Source organism: Excalfactoria chinensis, chromosome 1 (genome assembly GCF_039878825.1).
Source record: "Excalfactoria chinensis isolate bCotChi1 chromosome 1, bCotChi1.hap2, whole genome shotgun sequence".
Taxonomy (NCBI): Eukaryota; Metazoa; Chordata; class Aves; order Galliformes; family Phasianidae; genus Excalfactoria; species Excalfactoria chinensis.
Genome location: NC_092825.1, coordinates 65,397,413 through 65,410,611, shown reverse-complemented (window position 1 = coordinate 65,410,611; position 13,199 = coordinate 65,397,413). Strand labels below are relative to the sequence as shown.

Sequence of the window (13,199 nt, the reverse complement as noted above, 5' to 3'; positions counted from 1 at the left end):
GAAGACCACAAGCTGTGGGCCAAAATATTCCATTATGCTTTTAGACAAAGGTTTTCTGTTTCTTTTATCTTCATTCTTTTAGGAAGCAGCTGGGTGAATTAAGTATTGAGATCCTCCTCTGTCAGCTACCACAGTCTGGGAGAGGAAAAATCCCAGTTTGCATTTCTAAGCAGCTAAAATGAGAAGGTGCAGGTAGGAAACAACTTCAGTGCCTGTGTGTGCAGTCTGCACACAGCCTGGCTTCTTGCTCCACCGACAGGGCTGAATGGTGAATGCAGTGCACGTGGGTGCTCTTTGGCTGTGCTGCTGGGGCTGCCAGGGGTACTTACAGATAGCTGCTGAATATTTGGGTGCTCTTGGCTTCTAAATGCTCTGAATTTGCTGATTTGTTTTGCCCACTGTAACACTGAGAAGAGAGGAAGGGGCCCCCTCTAGGCTACAGCATCCTGTGCTGCCTCTCGCATGTTCTTTTTTTGTTCAAAACCTTTCAGTAACAACAAAAGCAGTGGAGGAGAAGAAAGTTTACATGCAGTTTAATATGTTTGTCTGACACTTAAGATTGTACAGCGCTTCCAAGCGGGATGGCACAAATTGTGAGAACGATCTGGTCTTAAAACATATGCAGAGTACGGTGATCAGAAGACATGGCAGCTGCAGTGAGACCATAAAGCACCGTGCTTAGTGGTAAGCATGATTGATTCAGACCACAGCTTGTGACTGCAGGGAGCAGCTTTCTGGAAGCTGGATTTCTTCCTCTGTATGAAGTTGCAGTTAGTGCTTATTTCCGGCAATAGTTAAAATGCTGCTTGTCACATACAACATGATGCTGCAGGACTGCAAACCAGTACCTTCCGACGTACACTATCATTTAATCTGCTGCGAAACTTCGTACAACCTTTGAGACTTGCCTACTCAAGGCACGTTTAAAACAAGGATTGCAGTGTCGAATGATAGCATAATGTAAATAGTTCAGCTAAAAAAAATAGTAAGGCATACATTTCTTTAGAAAATTCTTGGAGCAAAACCAAAAATATTTGGGGCCGAATGCTGTTTATTCAGATTTCTTGTTGCGGTTGTCTTTCCAGATGCGGTAATTGAGCGCAGAAGCCATGGTTAGCCAAGCTAAATAAGGAACCATCAAATAAGCGGCTGTTCTGTTGATGTGATACCAGGAAGCAGTGGTAGCTGCTGCTGTACCAGTTGTGAGCAGGAGAGTCACCAGCCCCTAAAACACAGGAAAGTGGTTAGTGTCCTTTTCCTCGTTGCGTTCTCTTTAACTAGATGGTATTTGTGTGGCTCTTCCCACTTAGCGCTGACACCGTGCAGCTCCCTGTGAGCTGACTTCTGAGGACGTGGCTAGCAAAAAGGTGTTTGCTGAGCTAGGAGTTGACCTGACTGATACAAAGGTACAACAGTCAGAAGGGAAGGGCGCTGCAGCTGGGAGCAGACAAAATCCTTCTCATTCATACTCCTCCGTCTTTCCTTTTTCCTCTTGGTAGCAGAAACAGTCCCTTAGCCACATAAACTCACTCAGTGTCTTTCTGCTGTCGGTGCTGCCCAAAGAGATGCGGTGTGGTTGAATTCATTATGGATTGCAATGAGTTCTGCTACTAAAACATTGCTCTTACTTAGGGAACCGGGCAAATCATTTTGTAATACTGACTTTTAAGGTGAGCTGTTGTTGTTCAGCATGCAGACAGCTGGTCTTGTCTTAACCAGATGCTGATGACGTGACTAGTGATAAGCTTCTTATCACCACTGTTTGCCAAAGAGATACCGAGGAATTTTACTAAGGCATAAATGTTTACATTTTGTAGTCACAGAAGGCTCTTATCAAAGGGTGTCAGAGAGAGCTACTGGTAATCTAAACATTTAAGGGTGTTGTAAATTCTCACAGGTGGCTGCTGGCATGCAGGAAGAATGGCAGCAAACTTCTGCAAGCCATCTTCTGTACTGATAATACAAATCAGGTTCAGTTTCAGAGAGGAAAAATCATGATGCGCGTTTTAGCCCCATCACCTGATGCCTTCAAAAGCATATGCTGAAGAAACAAACTTACTCACCCATCCCATTTTGTGAGCTCCAAAAAATATGGGAGTCCATGCCCAGTTTAACGCCAGCTGCCCTGCATACAGGCCCAGAGGAACCACCGCCTTCTCATTGAAGCCCCCCAGTTCCTTCCACACCAGGTAGGAGCCGTATCTGAAGAAAGCGAATGCAAGGTATAATCCTGTATGTCGGTTAGAAAGCAGCCATGTTTTCTTAAAACAAATGAAATCACTTCAGTGTCAGAGTCTAAATTCACTTGGAAATGTCCTGGTGCTACTGGACAGAATGGCTGACTGTGAAGGGTTGCTTATCTGCTGCAGATAGCAAGATGGAGAGAAACATGCCCTGTTCTGCCAGAGTTCTCTTTTCTAGGTGCAGAAAAGCAGATAACTTACTGCATTTCAGTCTGAATGGAGAATGCTGTGTTGAACGTGGAAGCAAGTCAAAGACTTTTGAAGGCAAGAGGTAAGAGAGGAAAAAGATTTACCTTTGAACTGAAAGAGATCAATTAGAAAAGGGGGAGTACTCCTCACCCAAGACTTGTTTGACTTTTCCATTAGACATACCAATGCAGCTGACTACGCAGTCATTCCAAGAGTCCCACAGACCAAATGCCAACGCTTGGAATTACACCCCCAGTTTTAGAATTAGTGACTGAATACAGATTCCACCTTCTCACGAGAGTCTGCTGGGTGTGTGAGCTGCACTGCGCACTTGCTGAACAGCAGGGGGCTCAAACGTGTTTCTGGGGTAGTGAACTTCTAAGTTGTTGCAGCCTATGTATCTGTCATATGCAGATGCAGACAGTGACCAGGCTTGCTTTGTGACCACGTCTTTTATAAAGACTAAACAATGCAACTGTGGGAGCTTTTTAACCTTGCTTTTAATTATGTATTGCTTTTAATTTTCTCAGATTCTAAACAAATGAGAAGTCTTAACTATTCCAAAGGATGGGTGTGCATGGCAGGTTATGGCAGCCTGATGATAAAGACATTTTCAGTCAGCTGAAACGTAGTATGCTCTATGTAGTAGAGCTCTATGTAGTATGTAGCTGAAACCACTTACCTCAGAACGTATTGCCTGCTTTTGGTATTACCAAAGCAAGTGATTGTAAAAAGATTTAACGTGATGTCCAGATTTATGATGAGAATTTAAGAGACGAGTTTACAGATCATACAGTCAGCCTGCAGGAAGCCCCCTCAGCCCCTTTCTCTCTGCAAAAAGGCATTTTTTTATCCAAGGGATGGCAACCCAAATTCTAACTCAGAACACACAAGAGCAATGAAATAAATATACACACATACCCTGTAAGAAGAGGAAGAAGAAAGAATACAGACAGAAGAGAGCATGTGAATCTGTAAAAATGACAAAGCCTTTATTTCCAGAAAAGTAAACCAAAGTGAGAGAATGTTCAATCAGTTTTCTTACACGTTCAGGTATGTTTTCAGATATTGGATCATTGCTGTATTTTGCAATAGGAGCTGTAGTATTTAAGTTAACCTGCAGGATAATGACATAATGTTGGGAAAGAACATGTCTCTCTTATTTAACTGCTTTAAAACGCTTGGCAGCACAGCAATTACTGTCAGAAGAACAGGGAATCATGAGGCCAAGTGCCATTCACACAGGTACCCAAGGACACAGCAGAGGGTTTCAGAGCTCTAGAGAAGAAATCTTGGAGCCACCTCACTTCACTGCTGCCAGTTTGGCAGGTCTTCCCCTTAGAATCAATGAGGAAAGCAGATGAATGGCAGCTTTTCCAACTGCTGCTTTCAAAGTGGACAGATCTACATACAAAGCATGGCCACACGCAGCTCCCCCAAACGTGCTGTTACCTGCTAGACAGGCAGCTCAGCACAGTTTCTTGCAGACATACAAGCCACGGAAATAGAATAATAGCTTTCTAGTCTAGCACTGTATAATGAGCAACCTGGAGATCACATACGTGTATTGATAGGATGTGAAAAACATACCCCATAGATGTATAGAGGGTTCCCCAAACTGGAGCGAACACCCAGTTAGGGGGACACCAGGACGGCTTCTGCAGAGATTCATACCACACTGGGATTTCCTTTCTGGTTATCCTGCCTCCTAAAACTCCTCCTGCGTGGGGCAGGAGCGTGAAGCCCACAGCTGAGGCCCAGGCTGGTACCGCTTCCATTGAGGCTGAATCTGAAACAAACCCAAACAAGTAGATTGGCAGAGTCATTTTAAAGGGAAACAACTATTCCATATTTTTAGGGCAGATTTTAAAAGTATATGCATGTAGGATCTGGTCACGGCCTACTCTTGTCACTCAGTGCAGCTGAAATTAATGGATCACGCATCGGCTTCACTGGTCAATACTTACCTGCATATAGGAAACTATCGTTTTCTTTCTGGCTTTTATGAGCTTTCACTTCCTTCTCAGCTTTGTGCAATAAGGGTAGTGAGTTTTACCTACATCAGTATTCTCGCTTGGGTACAGCAGAGGAATAACGCGGTTTGATAGAAACTTGCATGTCTGTATTTAGTAAGAGCTCCATTTGCTCACTGGAGTGGTGCACTCGGGAATAATGCAGTGTGTGCTTGCCTGTGCTCAAGCAGAACAGAGCTATACATTGTGTTGTGTTTTTAGCCTTGGAGGGTGCCTGGTGAGTGGTGAGATGGATGTGATAAGTAGCAGATGCTTGACAAACCATCACAAAATAAAACACCGTGGTGGATGATGATCTCAGTGGGTAGGTAGAGAACGTATTGCTGGCTTCTTCCTAAAGCAGGTTGTAGCCATCTTAGCTACCAAACCCATACAGTGTGCAGGATTAAAATTGCCTGTGGAAGTAACACGAAGTGCTGCCTCACCCTGGTAGCTGAGCTGCTTGAGTTCGTGTGTGGACACCAATAAAAAGAGTAAGGAAGTAAGCAGGGAAAAAACTTGGTTGCCGTTTTTCTGGCCCAAAGTCAATTGCTACAAAAGATCAGTGTTTAGGTTGCTGAAACGCAAATAGATGAGAGGTACGATAAGAAGGGCAGAACCAAAACGCACTGCTTTTCAAATACACAGTTGTCAAATACACCCAATTCCTGTTAACCTGTTAGGCGGGTGGCAGGAAGGAATCACAAAAGACACTGCAGGAGGGAGTGGGAGCCCTGGGCTGTGGAAACCCCAGGAGAGAGCTGTAGGGCAGCCAGGACTCAGAGATATGCCAAAGGAGGGTGTCCTGTTGGTGTGGCACTTTGTCTGGGCCTGCGTGTGAAGGCTTTGTTGGTACAGCTGTGTCTGATGCAATGAGGAGACAGGTATTGAGGCAGAGTAAATCCCACTGGTAGCAGATGTGCTTAAGAGTAGGATGCTGCACTGATGGCATCAACTGTCAGCCTTGCTGGCACCCTCAGTTTTTAATGCAGGGAAGAGGAGGGAGCCAGGCCAGCAAGGGACATCTCCTGCACAATGGGTAGCAGGAATTGTGAGGCTGAGTAGGATCATGACATTTCAGGTGGTAGGTGCAAAGCAGAGAATTGGAGGCAGAGCAGCTCGCAGGGCAGGGAAGACTGTAAGGAGTTAACAAGAAGGGCCATGTAGGCGGTGGGGCTGCCTCAGGGGAGAGCTGTAGGAGGGGAAAGAGTGGGAGCGCACAAAAATGACAGCAAACAAAGCAGTAAGGCTGTCAAAACCAAATGGAAGGGTGAAGTGTTGCAAGGCAAAAGAGAAGCCGAGCAGCGCCAAATGCAGAACTGAGCTGAGGAGAATCGGGGAGGGAGAACAATGTGCTAGCCTGCTGGAGCAGCACTGGGTCTTGGGAGGAGGATGGGCTGCAAGGAAGGGAGGAAAAGATCCGCATAGCTCTGTGCTGTGGTCACTGCTGCACTTCCTGCCCTGTGTCCCTCCTGCTGCCTTACCACCAAGTGTCTTATATGGAGTAAAGGAGTTAAGGTGTTCTCACACATCTTGGTCTTCTATGGTTGTCCTCAGATTCCCAAAGGTTGTGCTAGAAGCTGAAAGCTCGAATCTCACCAGTCGTTACAGCATTGCTCACATCGTGAATAAGAAGAGCACACCAGGGCTTAGTTCTGGACACACACCTCAAGGTGCCGGTCAGCTCTGCTGCCCCAGCACACTGATCCAATGCCAGCAAGTTTCCCAAAGTGATAAGCGAGGACCTCAGAGGCTTTATACTTCATTTGGACACAGAAGCATCAGGGCAGTTTCCTGCAGGTATCAAGCTGCTGGGCTGTGTCAGGCATTGTTCCTTCTGTCAGCTTCTCCCCAGGGAGGAAAGGCCCGACATGGTTTGCAGGCTGGAAGTGCTGAATGCCAAGAAACTGGAAACACTGCTCTGCTGCAGTCAGTGACCTAATGATGAAGCTGCAAACCTGTTCCTCCACATTGGAGGAAACACTGACAAGAAATCAGGAGGGCAAACAGAAACGGGGAAGGCACAAAGCACAGAAACAGGGGAAGCACCTCTGTGCTTGAACAGGAGATGGGAAGATCCAGAAGCGAAGAGGTGGAATGTACTGGTTTGAATTGAATGTCGGTGTCCTGTTCTTTTGACTGTTGTTATTACTAACCACATACTGTGTTTCCCAACAGCATTTCTCGGGAGTTGCCAGCATTGCAAAACACTCCCCTGCATCACACAGCTGCAGTGTGCCAGAGGGTCAGTCCGGTAGTACACAGCTGTCTATCAGCAGTGGAGTAATGTATTTAACTCCCCAGAAACAACTCCAGCATCGATTGCCCATATAAAGCAATAGTGGAGATGGTAGGGAGAAACAGCCGTGCAAACCTGATGGGATCCTTCAGCCACTTGTGCCCCATGCTCACAGATATGCAGGTTCTGCACTTGGAAACATCCAGACTGTGAAACAGACAGCTTTCCTTCGATGTTTTGCTTGGAGCACATGCTGACTTCTAAGCACATGCAGCCACCTGAATTACCTAGTGATAACTTATCTAGCACATCCCCTCCAGCTGCATCCATTACACAACCTACACACTGCTTTCCCAGTCGGGTCCTAGCTCCACTGCAGGGAGAGCTGCTTGCACAATACTTTTGCACCCAGATTTGCATACTGAAGAAACCAGGCCGTCTGTGGATGGTATCAGCAGCATGCAGACAGTTTGATCTCTGCTGCTAAACCACCGCAGCTGGAGATCTTTACTCCCTCAACGCACTTATTTCTGTCCCTTCCCCTCATCTCTGCCCTGCGATGTCTTCCAGCTCTGTAATGCACCAGGAGAAATAAAGGGGAAAATTGGCAATATTACAGCTTGCCGCCTTCTGTCTCTTTGCAGGTTGCTTCCCTGTGGTGGCTCAGTGTACAGAAAGTGAAGCGGAAGCTTTCCATGTCCTCTCCTTTGTCTGGAAAAGGTTGTGTACAAGAAAGAACAGGGTGTGGAGAACAACTCGTACTGCAACAGAGGAGCCAACATGCCTCAGGCTGGTGAAGAAGGACCCAGAGCAGCCAAAGGCCCTTCAGAGTGAAGGAGCGGCTGAGAGCCAGGTGGGTGCCTCCCCCTATCCAGCCCAAGAGCTGCCAGAGAGCAGGAGCAGAGGAGGGCAGCTGCTTCCATTGCAGCGCTATATCCCTGCTCTGATAAACCAAATCCCCTTAAGTAACTTGGTGCTGGCTTTCCAATCACATGGCGCTTAAGTTACAGCTGTTGCATTAACAGTGCTGAGGAAAATCTCTCAGTGGGGCTAAGTTACTCACACAGCTCTGGAGTTGTGGTACATTTGTGTAAGATCCTCTAAACAGGCTGTATTTAGAGACAAAGCACCCTTTAGATCATCTTCCTTTGCCACCGCTTCTCAAGCATCATCCGTGTGTGTAATAAACACAGATATTTCCCATGTAGGTGCTGTGCAGGCCGGGAGTTCTTTAGACAGAGCGGGGTGTGAGAGAACCCCTCTGTACCTCGGCTGCTTGCTGACCCGCAGCCCCAACAACCGAGGAAACGAAGGCAGCGGTGCAGCACAGAGATAGAAAAGCGAGCCAACTCGTCCCTATCAGGAAGACAACAGCATCCAGCGCAGCTCGGGTCGGTTCCTCCCCGCCCAGCTAAGCAGCACGGCGGCACGGAGCCGCCCGCCGAACCCGAGGAGCTGAGCGGTACCGTTTCATAACCTTCAGCCACTCAAAATCACGGCACAGCTACATCTGAGCCGCGGCACGTCTCGCTATCTGTAACCCCGCCGCTGTGCGCTCCGACACTGAGCACCTCGCTCTGTTCCACAGCCAACGCCTGCAAATCTAAAGAGAAAAAAGCCCGTTCCTCCCGGCGCCCACGAGGAAACGTCCCATTCGGAGTCGTCCCGCCGTTCTGGCTCCCAGCACCGCGGCACGTGAGCCTCCCCACCTCCCCCACCCCCTGCCGGGCCCAGCAGCGGCTCAACCCCGGCTCCCCCCGCGACCGGGCTCACCTCCCCTCCGCTCCGCTGCCGCGCCACCGCCGCCTCTGCCACCAGGGCCCGCCCGCTAGCGGGGCCCGCCCCAAGGAGGAGGCGCGGAGCGGCGCGGCGCGGAGCGAGCCGTGGGCGGCGGGGCCGCTCGGTTCCCGGGGCAACGCGGGCGGGCGGCGGCCATGGGCGGCTGGGCCGCGACAACATGGCGGCTCGCTGGCTGCAGCGGGCGCGGCGTCCTGCGCGGCGCAGCGCGGCGGCGGGGCAGCTCGCTCCCAGGCGGTGGGGAACGGGCGGCGAGCCTGAGAGAGCTGCTGCAGAGCTCGGTGGGGGACGAGGAGCCGGGCGAGGGGGAGGCGGCGGGGGGGAGGCGGGAGCGGCGGTCTCCGCGGGAGGGCGCGGTGCTGCTGTTCCCCGGGCAGGGCAGCCAGTTCGTGGGGATGGGCCGCGGGCTGCTGCGCTACCCCGGCGTGCGGGACATGTACCGCATGGCCGAGAAGGTGCTGGGCTACGACCTGCTTTCGCTCTGCCTGGAGGGGCCGCGGGCCGAGCTGGACCGCACCCGGCACTGCCAGCCCGCCGTGTTCGTCGCCTCCCTGGCCGCCGTAGAGAAGCTCAACCACCTGCAGCCTAAGGTAGGCGACGGCGGCCGCCGGGCCCTGCCCGGAGCCGCCGGGGCCGCGACGTGGCTCCCGCCGCCCGGCTCCTACGCCGGCTCCCCCCCGCGGCACTTCCCGGCCCGGCCCCGCTGACGGCCGCGCGTGTCTGTGCAGGTGGTGGAGAGCTGCGTGGCCGCCGCCGGGTACAGCGTGGGCGAGTTCGCGGCGCTGGTGTTCGCCGGAGCCATGGACTTTGCGGAAGGTGCGTGTCGGAGGGTCGATTTTGCTTTCTGCTCCCGCGGTTTGCTTTGGTGTGCCTCGTGTCCTACTAAAAACACCAGCCTTGGGAAGGGACTGGAGTCGTTAGCTGTCTGAACGCCAGCCAGCACTGTGCCCGGGTGGACGAGAGGACCGCTGGTGTCCTGGCCTGTATCAGGAATAGCGCTGCCAGCAGGAGCAGGGAGGTGATCATCCCCCTGTGCTCAGCTCTGGTGAGGCTGCACCTCGAGTACTGTGTGCAGTATTGGGCTCCTCACTACAAGAAAGACATTAAGGAACACATCCAGAGAAAGGCAATGAAACCGGTGAGGGGTCTGGAGCACAGGCCTTATGAGGAGAGAATGAAGGAGCTGGGATTGTTCAGCCTGGAGAAGAGGAGGCTCAGGGGAGACTAATTACAGGACGCTACGTAATTGCCTCCAGTTGCACCTGCGAGGTTCAGATTGGATATTACAAAGAAATGCATACCTGTAGGAGCAGTGATGCAGTGGCACAAGCTGCCCAGGGAGGTGGTGGAGTCCCTTTCCCTGGAGGTGTTCAAGAGATGTGTAGTTGTGGCACTGAGGGACATGATTAGCGGGCACGGTGGAATGTGTTGATGATTGGGCTGGGTGGTCATCGTGATATTTCCAACCTTATCGATTCTGTGATTCTCACTCCCAGTGTGAGCGAGCTGCCTGTCTGCACTCACCTGTCCCCTTCTCCCCTCAGCACTCTATGCTGTGAAGGTGCGTGCTGAGGCCATGCAGGCGGCGGCGGAGGCCGTCCCCAGTGGGATGCTGTCGGTCATCGGCAGACGAGAGACCAACTACAATTACGCCTGCCTGGAAGCCCGTAGGCACTGTGAGTCGCTGGGCATAGACAGCCCCGTGTGCGAGGTCTCCAACTACCTGTTTCCAGACAGCAGGGTCATCGCAGGGCACATACAGGTACTGCTGCAGGAGATGCACCTGCTTGCTTCAACTTCGCGTATTAAAACTGCTCCAAAAGTAATGCCCCCTATTTGATTTTGTTGGCCCGCAATGTCAGAGGTGGATGTTGGTGGTACAGCTGTAGAGGCTGAACCTTCCCGACGATATTCTGTTACATTCTGTTGCCGTGTGACAGATGGCAGCGGAGGGGCAGCCTGACAAAATGGCATCTGAGATGGAAGTGCATATAAAGCAAAGGGGTGTCACTGAATTCATCCGTGTGGAAAAAATGGCACTCGCTGACAGTCATCAGCACTTACTGAATATTTGTAGGGACCAAACAGTAGATGCAAGCACATGGTTGCAGCGGGTCCTGTGTTTCAACAGTAGTGACAGCAACCATAGGTCACCTCTGCTGGTACAGATGTTTATGAGCACAGCACGCGGGCTCTTGTTCACCACTGGCAAACATGCATAGCTAATGGTGGGGACTGTGTGGCAAAATAGTGTTTTGTAGCTGAGAATTTGCTCTATAAAATCACCTTATTGTGCTCTTTGTTGTAGTTTCTATGGGAATAAATAGGAGGCATTACTTTCAGAACAACCCGTGTATTTGCTTTGTGGGGTTGTTGTTTTTTACCCCCAGTGTGTGTTTGGTGGTTGGGTAGGAGAGGAGCGGCTCTATCGCTCTGGGCCTGGAGAGGCCATTCTGGCAGACATGGATTTCTGTTGTGTCAGGCAGTGACTGCTCTCTCTCTCTCTTTCTTTCCTATAGGCTTTGGAGTTTTTGCAGAAGAACGCCTCAAAGTTCTACTTCACGCGTACCAAAATGCTCCCGGTCAGCGGTGCCTTCCACACACGGCTCATGGAACCGGCAGTAGAGCCTCTGGCTGAGGTCCTGAAATCCATTGACATTCAAAAACCGCTCATTTGCGTCTATTCCAACGTTGACAGCAAAAAGTACATGCACTCAAAGCACATCCAGAAACTGCTGGTGAAGCAGCTCGTCTCACCCGTGCTGTGGGAGCAGACTATGCATTCCGTGTACCAGAGGAAGCAGGGAATGGAATTTCCATACACGTATGAGGTGGGTCCTGGCAAACAGCTGGGAGCGGTTCTCCGAAAGTGCAACCTGAAGGCCTGGAGGCAGTACAGCCATGTGGATGTCACAGAGGAGGAAGAAGAGGCAGAGACATAAACAGCTTTTAGAGAAGAATCCGTGCAACTTGTGCTTTCCGCTGTGTACAAATAGCGTCGGGCTCCTGAAAGGGGAAGTGTGAAACACCGATGGCTCTTCGCAGCGAGAGGAGCACCACGCGTCACCACGGGAGATGTTCTTCTCCGCTGTGTGCCTTGGGTGTGGAGTGGGAGCTCAGCTCTCCCACCTGCACCAGGACTGCAGAGCTGTCAATAAATGCACCAAGCAACTTTCTTCTTGGCCCGCATTCTGCAAGCAGCGTCCTTGCTCTTTTTTTTTCCTTGTTTTATGTATTTTGAATTAGTGTGAGTGGTGTATGTGTGTGCTCAAATCACTGTCGGCGGTAGCACTGTCCGTGCAGGGTGTGCCTCCTGGGTTGCGCTGTGCTGTCCGATGCAGGCCTGATGATGCCCCGCTGAGGTATGGGGCTCCTTCAGGTGACTCCATCCCCATGCAGCCACCTCTGTGCAGGGGTGTTCCCATGCCTTGCTGTGATGTTCACCTCTGTCAAATCTTGTTTCTCTGTTGCCACCTAGCCATCGCAAAAGATGTGGATTTGGGTTGGTTTTGGTGTTCTTTTGGCAGAAGATATATGTTTTTCCTAAGGTTTAAGCTATCCATAAATGATAGAAGCGTTCTTGGTTTTTTAGATGCTTCAGAGCATGTAAGTGCTGGCAGGTAGTTCCCATGTGGAAGGAGGCTGTTCTATATGTAGCCGCTCATTGTCACACCGGTGCTAGGTTACCTTGTAAGTCCCTGGCAGGGCTCAGAGTCGAGAGGTGCTGCTGCATCCTGGCTGTGTGTAGGGTAGCGCTGGCCAACCACTGGCTCACCAGCAGGGTTACGGGCACCTTATGCTGTTCAGGGTCCTGTGACAATTACAGGATGCTCAGGAAGTCAGTTGAGCTTTGCTGTTTGTCTGGGAGGGGTGCTTAAAGCTCTAAGGGAAATCAGAGAGCAGCCACTTGTTATGGAATTGTGTACAGAAGTGCAGGCAAAGGCTATGCTGTGGGTGCACAGCTGGGCAGTAGCTTTGGCTGAACTTCGACCTTGCTGTCTTTTTAGTTATGGAATTTTGTTAGTATAGCGTGTAGTAGATACGTAGGAAGAGTAAATAGGATAGTGCTGAAATGACCATACACACCTTCACTGATTGATTAGGAGCTGCAGAACAAATTCCGGTTACAGTATGAATTGCTCCATTAGTTCATGTTTGTGAGAAGCTCTGTCCTTGGCTGTGGTCAATCAGCGGGGCGTTGCTGAGCTGTTCTGTGAGCTGATGAGGTGGGCAGCCGCCCCACCTGCCTGCACTAATCCCAGTTCGGCATGTGGCAGCATTACCCACCAGCAGAGTGCAGGATTGTCTGCCTTGTTATTGGGCTATTGCAGGCTGCCAGATGTCAGGGTTACTGGGACAAAAGTGACGGCAGAGAAGTCTTATATCAGAGGGGACGTGTTAATCAGCCAGTGAAGCATGGCAAACTCAGCAGCAGGTAGTCGGAATATTGCAGCTAAATCACATTCCTAAACACCTAATGATGAGCCGTGTTAGAAGTGTCTGACTCCATCCTGTAAGACCCAAAGCAGCTTGTGTAATAGTTGAAACTGAATATGGCACACTGGTGGCACTGAGCTGGGTTTTCATATAGGACATGATGGTTTCCAGACTTTTTTAAAGCAACAGACTGGGGGTGATTTTCCAGATCAGTATTCTGGTTATGCTGTTCTTGCCATATATCTGTATATATGTGTGTGTATGTGTGTGTACATATAACCA

The 13,199-nt window shown here is 50.4% G+C and overlaps 2 protein-coding genes across 2 annotated transcripts; one reads left to right on the top strand and one right to left on the bottom strand.

The window, feature by feature from the left end:
- Positions 1-522: 522 nt before the first annotated feature.
- Positions 523-8,511, bottom strand: TSPO (translocator protein). Its single transcript, XM_072349207.1, has 4 exons — positions 8,457-8,511; positions 4,023-4,221; positions 2,064-2,202; positions 523-1,225 (listed from the first exon to the last, which is right to left on the bottom strand). The coding sequence occupies exons 2-4, from the start codon at positions 4,208-4,210 to the stop codon at positions 1,052-1,054; spliced, it is 501 nt and encodes a 166-aa protein (XP_072205308.1). The 5' UTR covers positions 4,211-4,221; positions 8,457-8,511; the 3' UTR covers positions 523-1,051.
- A 76-nt stretch (positions 8,512-8,587) lies between these two features.
- Positions 8,588-11,669, top strand: MCAT (malonyl-CoA-acyl carrier protein transacylase). The gene is made up of 4 exons (XM_072349196.1): positions 8,588-9,070; positions 9,209-9,296; positions 10,025-10,242; positions 11,000-11,669. Exons 1-4 carry the CDS (start codon positions 8,618-8,620, stop codon positions 11,420-11,422), a joined length of 1,182 nt encoding a protein of 393 aa, XP_072205297.1. The 5' UTR covers positions 8,588-8,617; the 3' UTR covers positions 11,423-11,669.
- Positions 11,670-13,199: the final 1,530 nt, after the last annotated feature.